This window comes from Musa acuminata, chromosome BXJ3-4 (assembly GCF_036884655.1).
Source record: "Musa acuminata AAA Group cultivar baxijiao chromosome BXJ3-4, Cavendish_Baxijiao_AAA, whole genome shotgun sequence".
Lineage (NCBI taxonomy): Eukaryota > Viridiplantae > Streptophyta > Magnoliopsida > Zingiberales > Musaceae > Musa > Musa acuminata.
In genome coordinates, this window is record NC_088352.1 from 5,008,872 (window position 1) to 5,016,824 (window position 7,953).

A 7,953-nucleotide genomic window follows, 5' to 3' on the forward strand; every position below is an offset into this window, starting at 1 on the left:
AGACAAACTTAGCCAAAAATTCAGAAACGCAAGTGTCATAAGGCACAACAAAGTGCCATATAACCAAAAGCACATAATGTCACAAAGTTAAACAGGTATGGCATCCTATACCGTAAGTAGATAGAAGTATCAACCTTACTGTTAAAAAAACATACTGTTTTACCATTGCAATGGGAGTCCATAAAATGAATCAAGAAGAAATGGAAGCTCAAAAAAGTTCTAAAATCAAGTATATAACAACTCAAGGCTTGCCAATATTCCAAAGTATAGGTCAAGATGCATCACAAATGAGCTTTTATGTTCCGGCACACAAGACTGAAGGAGACCTCTAAAGTATGATATGCAATACCAAATCATATCGCCCGATACGGGCGGTACGTACCGGTCCGATGGCATATCGGTACACAACTGCTCGGTACCGGTATAGTGCTACAGTATTACACTATAGCATTATAGCACTGCTACAGTAGGAAAAAATATATAAAATTATTCGGTACATCCTGGTGTATCGCTCGGTACGGCGATACCGTACCATACCGAACTAACCTCGAAACACCTGTACGGTACAGTATTACATACGTTGCTCTAAACAACCCAACAAAAGGGAAAAGAAACACTTGCAGACAATTTTAGTATAAACAAATCATTACTCGTATAAACAAATCATTACTCCTCGCTCAGTACTTTTTCAATTAGATCAACTCAACTCATGAGGTTCAAACACAGTAGAATCCACATAGAACTGTTTGCATATATCTAACATCGTGAACACATGTTCTCAGAATGCCTGAAACTTATTGGCATCTGAACTGGTTCAAATGTCCTCAGACCACAAGTATCATCAAGAATTCCCATACACAACCACAGAACTTACCAAACATCCGAACTAAAGACTGTTGCCAATGCACCACAAAGCTCGCACATGCGACTAGTGCAACCGATGTTCCACCATGAGAAAAGGCATAATCCAATTAGACCAACAACATAACAAAACATGACACTATAGAATATAATGTTAGTGAGAAGCTCTTTTCATATAAGTGAATCTATGATCTTATATCAAGATGAAACCAAACCAATCCAATCAGACATTACTTCATATGAGACAATAAGAATTTTGCAACAAAATCTGATTAAATTTGACTAATGATCACTGTTAAATCCCTAAGCAAAATTCATGGAGACGCTTGAGATTTTTATCGTCTTCTGCGACTACAAAATTTCAGGCTTTCATAGAACTCCTTCATTCAGAGAACTAATGGCAAATACACCTTTTTTCGGTGCAGATAAAGGCAACAACTAGTTAGCCAACCCAAAGATAAAACATTGTTCTCATATACCGTTGGATATCCCCTCCTTGTTCATCACCACAACCCCCTCCGTTCGGGCCACGATCACCGACGATGCCAGTCCAAGGAACATCCCATGCTCGACCACTCCGGTGATCCTCAGGATCTCATCGCTGATGCAATTCAGATCACCATGGATCCCATTCTCAAAGAATAAATCCACAATATAGTTTTTGTTATCCGTCACAAACGGATCCAAATCGGACCAGTTCTCACCAAAGGTGCTGGCTTTGGCGTTGGTTGCGGCGGTCCTGAGCTTGAGATTGAAGCCCGGCACGCCATCGAACAGGCTCTGGAGGCGGCGGAGCGTGAGGGCCCAGCCGAAGGGAATGACCTCAACCGGAATGGCAAGGCCGCTGGCCCCGAGGCGAGGGACGAGCTTGGACTCGTCGACGATGACCACGAAGCGCCGGCTGGCACCTTCCACCATCTTCTCCCGGAGGAGGGAGCCGCCCCGGCCTTTCACGAGGTTGAGGGCGGGGTCGACCTCGTCGGCGCCGTCGATGGATAGGTCGATGACTGGGTGGGCGTTGAGGTCGGTGAGGGGGATGCCCGCGGAAGCCGCGCGGGCGGCGGCCCACTCGGAGGTGGGGATACCGACGATATCCCGGAGCTCGCCCCGGAGGATGAGGTCGCCGATGCGGTCGAGGGCGTGGGCGGCGGTGGAGCCAGTGCCGAGGCCGAGGACCATTCCGGATTCCACCTGCTCAACGGCGCGGTGGGCGGCGACGCGCTTCAGCTCGTCCTGGGACGGGGCAGTGACCGGGGACGGAGGGGCCGGCGCCACCGCCACCGCGGGGTGGAGGAGGTGCGGCGAGGGGAGCGCCATGTCCAAGGCACGAGAGCAAGCTGCCGGCATCTTATAGGCGGCGAAACGGGTCAAAAAGGTAGATTTTTATGCCAAAAGAACACGCCAAAAGACCAGATAACCGAGTGGGAGAGGAATCTAACAAAGGAGTGGTGGAGAAAATTGTGCTTGCTTTAGGGTTAGGGCTTAGGATTTGCGGAGGAAGACGAGGAGTGGCGCGTAGGGAGCGGTGGAAATAAAGGGTGCAGGTGATCTTTTATCCACACTATAATAGAAAACAGTAACTTTTCCATGTCATAAATCGACACGTGTAATTATACACGTCTTGCTTTATGGATGGAATTATTCTGGTGAAACTATGTTCGGTGGTCATAGCTGATGGTGAATGATGATATCTCAGATCTGGATCAGGCGGTGGGGAGACCACCGCAACGCGGCTCGAGGCATGCACCGAAACGATGGCTGAGGTTTTCTATAACGGGAATGGACGGTGTCATAGAGACCAACAGCGGGCCCCACAAAGACATATGGAGGCAAAGCAGAGATAGCAAAACCTTTCCTCTTATTATATATATATATATATATATATATATATATATATATATATATATATATATATATATATATATATATATAATAAATCTAAATTTTTTTCCTTATATCTTTCTCATCTGACTAATTTAATATGGTTTCACATAATAAATATGAAATATCAACATTATATATTTTTTTATTTATTTATAAAACCTATAAAATCATAATACCCATTTATGAAAACCTCTCTCTTTTTCTCTTCTCCCATTAACGGTTTGGTTTGATTGGTTTAAACACAATCATGTATATAATCATTCATGAAAGAGCATATTACCCATTGATGAAAAAAATCCAATAACATATTTATTGGATCTGAAAAAAGAGCATATTATCCATTTACAAAAACTAAAAGGTCTAATAACATGTTCATCCATTTATTAAAAAGAAAAACTCAAAGATCAAATCAGATATTTATCCATTCATATTATGTCAGTATGCATAAGTTATCTAACATGAATTAATGATTTAAAATATTCAAGATCAAATTAATAATAGTACCTTCAACAAGTCTTTATAAACTAACTTTAGTGATCTTCCAATTTTAATATGTGACTAAATTAAGTGTCACAATCTCTCTCAACTCGATGGTCTAACATTCTCCTCCATTTCTAAGAATTAAATATTATTTTTTTAGCTCTTCATTATGTGTAATCAAATTATAACTAGATCGATCTTAGTTATAATTTGATTCGATTGAATAATTGACTTATTAATTTATTGAAACTCAATGGCTAGTGTTAGAATGCTTGAGACTAAGTCGATCCTAATAAGTATTTTAATAGCCTTTGATCTATGAGTTAAACTAGGGTGTTACATGCATGTTGATTCATCCTATAGCTAATTTTAGATGGATGCTTAAATAAGTGGCTCACTTTTGAGGTGCATACTACGCAAATTAATATAAAAAAAAAATTATGTACACTTCTTAATATCCCTATGATGCATAGATAATGAAAAATGATTAAAAAAAAGAGAAAATATACTTGTATCTAATATCCATATAGGAACATGGCTTTAATTCTCTTCCACTGGTGGCCATTTTAAGGTGGGCCAACAGTTGGGTGGCTGATTCCAGGCCATGGCCTAGTCCAACAACTAGAAAACTCTCTCTCTCTCTTTCTCTCTCTCTCTCTCTCTTTCCATATATATATATATATATATATATATATATATATATATATATATATATATATATATATATATATATATATATATATATATATATATATATATATATATATATCAAGTGAGCACAAGTATATGAAAAAATTGACTCAAAATAATTTTTTTTCTAAAGGTAGGTGGTAAAGATAAGAACGGGATCAAAGTCTTTACTAAATAAATTAGTTGACACCTTCAAAAATACTTGGAATGAGATTTCAAACTTATGATATTTGAAAAATGGGTCTAATATTCTACAAAAAGACTAATTTTTAAGGTACATCTAACTTGCTTTTATTCGTATATATTAACTTTTGAAAATATAATATATTTTCTTTTTGAATTTTAGTTTATGTTATTTTCTTAGTATCGGCTTCTTGCTTATTCTACTTTTGAACAACTCAAATATTAAATTTGATGATGTGAAACAAGACGAAGAGAAGAAGAGAGCGAAAAAAAAGAAATAAAATATGAAATTTGATGATGTGAAACTGAACAACTCAAATATTAAATTTGATGATGTGAAACAAGACAAACAGAAAAGAAGAGAGTGAGAAAAAGAAATAAAATATGAGAGAACAAAAAAAAATCTTTTTTTTTAAGAGATAACTAAGAGCTAGTAGTTCTAAATATAAAAGTTTAATAAGATTTCAAAAATAAGAATGCCCCATCAATTTTTCTTCCTTTCATTTTCATAGATCTTTTGTATATTGAATCCCTCAATCACCTAATTAATACGTCATAATTTATTAAAAAATTAAGCATAAATTATAATCAATATTAAATTTATCGTGCATTGTACTTTGATAGTTTTAAATTTTCATAATTATCTCAAGATATGAACTGTTATCTTGAAATTTGACAGGATTAAACTTGAAATTTATTGTCTTGGAACTTGAGAAAGAATTTATTCATGAGTTATCGTCATTATTGTTATGGTAAATCGATAAATTATTAATGTTAAATGTGGAATGAGCATGAATGTTAAGAAAGTTCAATCTTACAAGTATTATCAATAATTCTCTTTGAAATTCGGTAAGGACTAATTTTCTTCTCTTTTAGTTTATTGTAAGTTCTTGAAAATGTTCTTTTAAAAAAAAAAAAAATCCAAACACGATCTTTTTCTTCAAAGATCATCACACGATGATGCTTGTTGGTATTTGTTTTGCAAACTCGACTATCAGCTTTAAGCTTATTCTTTAATTATTCATGAATTTTTGTCGTAGTAATAGTAAAATCTGTTGAATCTCGTATTTTGATGATGAAACTACTTGATATATGTTTATGATTTAATCTGCGTTTTGAGTGACGCAGGATGCTTCGATCAGGATGAGACAATTAAAGCAGGAAAATCATGTTGTGCCGAAGGAACATGTCAGAAGATTGGACGTCGGGCCGGTGGATCGGTCGACGTATCGACAGAAGGCTTCGGGCCGTGGACTCGGGCATCGGGCCAAGAAGAGCGGGTATTGTGCCAAGGATATCGGAGTTGCGGAGTCAACTGGCCGATTAGGCAATAGGCTGCATGAGAGGACGATGCGCCGAAGAATCGGACGAAGCGTCGAGGGACCAATGACATGTCGGACAACTTGGTTAATTGCTTAGGATTAATTGTCTCGATTGAAGTTTTGTTTTGTTGTGCAGGATTAACTATGATAACGATGAAGACATAAAGCGAAACAAAGTGTCGGAGTCAAGCGCGAAGGATTTGTTGCGAGTTCGAGAGTTCGACGGAAGTCCGAAGATTCGTTGGGAGTTCGCGGAGCTCGCCGAGAAAGATCGGAGCTTGCCGAAGAAGCTCGTTGGAACTCGCTAAGAACAAATCGTGAAGTCTAGGAGCTTGCCGGGAGTCCGCAGAATGGTTTCCGAGAGTTCATCGGAAGACCGCCGGAAGTTTGCCGGAAGCTCGCTAGAAGAAGTCTTGACTTGCGGACTTTGTAATAGCTTAGAAAATGTCTTTAAATTCATAGTTAGCACGTTAATTAGGGTTAGGATTAGGTGTTAATCCTATAACCCAAGTAGGGGCCAATTAGGCCTAAGTTCGGACTGGTTTGGACCAAGTTTGGAGCCAAACCAAGTGAGCTGGAATAGTGAAGAGGTGCCACCTCTCCAGCCTGGAGGTGCCACCGCCAGGGCTGCGAGGTTGGGAGGTGCAACCGCCCCAGCCAGGAGGTGCAACCGCTTGGGCTGTGGGGTTGGGAGGTGCAACCGCCCCAGCCAGGAGGTGCAACCGCCTGGGCTGTGGGGTTGGGAGGTGCAACCGCCCCAGCCAAGAGGTTGCACCGCCAGAGCTCAAGTTCCGAGCTCTGCCAGGCGATGCAACCACCGAGCTCAGTCTTCGAGCTCTGGCAGAGAGGTGCATCTGCCTGAGCTCAGTCTCGAGCTCTGCCAGGTGATGCATTCACCAAGCTCAGTCTTCGAGCTCTGGCAGAGAGGTGGATCAGCCTGAGCTCAGCTTGGAGCTCTGCCAGGTGATGCAACCACCGAGCTCAGTTTCGAGCTCTGCCAGGTGATGCAATCACCAAGCTCAGTCTTCGAGCTCTGCCAGGTGATGCAACCATCGAGCTCAGTCTTCGAGCTCTGGCAGAGAGAAGCAATCGGCAGAGCTCAGTCTTCGAGCTCTGCCAGGCGGTGCCACCTCTCCAGTCGAGAGGTGCAACCGCCTGATCCCAGAATTCTGGGATTTGATCGATTTGATCGTTTTGAGCTCGAATTTTGAATTGGGTTGGGGCCTATAAATACCCCACCCATTCAGCACTGAATTGAGCAAGAACTGACCCGAAATCTTGATCTTTTCAGTGGTTCTTAGAGCTCAAAACTGCTAGTTTTCCTCCTCCTTCTGTTCTTCAAGTTTGAGTTGTAAAGAGAGGAGAGAAAACATCTGTAAAGGTTGTCTCCTAAGCCTGTCAAAAGGAGAGAAATTGTAAGAGGGAAGTTTGGCCTTCGCCCATTGAAGGAAGGCACCTAGTTGACGTCGGCAACCTCATCGGTGGAGGAAGCCAAAAGTGGAGTAGGTCAAGGCTGACCGAACCACTCTAAATCTCTGGTTTGCGTTTACTTTCGAGCACTTTATCATTACTGCAAACCTCCCTCATCACTACTGCTCTCTGCGCTTTCACGAACAAGTTCTAAGTGCTGTTCTTCCAAATCTGCATTCAGACGTAAACTCGTATTTTCATACATTACAGTTTACGTTTACGTTTGATTCTGCAGAACTGTTTTCCGTGCTTTTACGAACGAGCTTCCTTGCAGTTTACGCTTACATTTTAATCCTATTAATAACTGCAATCTGTCCTCTACGATTTTACGAACGAGTTTCAACATTTAGACGTAAAACTGCATTCAGACGTAAATCGGCTTTCTTCGCTCAATCATCAGATTTCAGTTCACGTTTACGTCTTGGTTTCAACTGCATACTGCCTTCTGCGAGTATACAAACGAGTTTCAAAGTTTAGACGTAAATCTGCGTCTAACTGCGTTTAGACGTAAATCTGCGTTTAGACGTAAAACTGCGTTTAGACGTAAAACTGCGTTTAGACGTAAATCTGCGTTTAGACGTAAAACTACGTTTAGACGTAAAACTGCGTTTAGACGTAAATCTGCGTTTAGACGTAAATCTGCATTTAGACGTAAATCTGAGTTTAGACGCAAAACTGCGCTTAGACGCAAAACTGCGCTTAGACGCAATCTGCGCTTAGACGCAAAACTGCGCTTAGACGCAATCTGCGCTTAGACGCAAACTGCACTTAGATACAAACTGAGAATTTGCTTTTGCATCATAATAGTTTTTGAACAAACGCAGCTTTTGGTTTTTAATCGCTGTAAGATTTCCGCTGCACTAATTCACCCCCCCCCCCTCTTAGTGCTCTCGATCCTAACAATTGGTATCAGAGCGGGGTATTTCTCATTTCGGATTTACACCCGAGAGAAATGACTTTTCAAGAGGGCTGTTCGGTCTTTCGTCCACCGTTCTTTAACGGATTGGACTACACTTATTGGAAAACTCGAATGAGAGTTTTCTTAATTTCTCTAAATCTGGAT

At 40.7% G+C, this 7,953-nt stretch overlaps 1 protein-coding gene across 1 annotated transcript; it reads right to left on the reverse strand.

Moving 5' to 3' along the window:
• Window positions 1–1,220: 1,220 nt before the first annotated feature.
• LOC135635067 (probable ribose-5-phosphate isomerase 2) lies at window positions 1,221–2,386 on the reverse strand. The gene has a single exon (XM_065145899.1). The coding sequence runs from the start codon at window positions 2,206–2,208 to the stop codon at window positions 1,333–1,335; it is 876 nt and encodes a 291-aa protein (XP_065001971.1). The 5' UTR covers window positions 2,209–2,386; the 3' UTR covers window positions 1,221–1,332.
• Between the last annotated feature and the right edge of the window lie 5,567 nt (window positions 2,387–7,953).

Bases quoted from the DNA above. Each gene is read 5' to 3' on its own strand.
- LOC135635067 (XM_065145899.1), bottom strand. From the start codon at position 2,208: ATGCCGGCAGCTTGCTCTCGTGCCTTGGACATGGCGCTCCCCTCGCCG.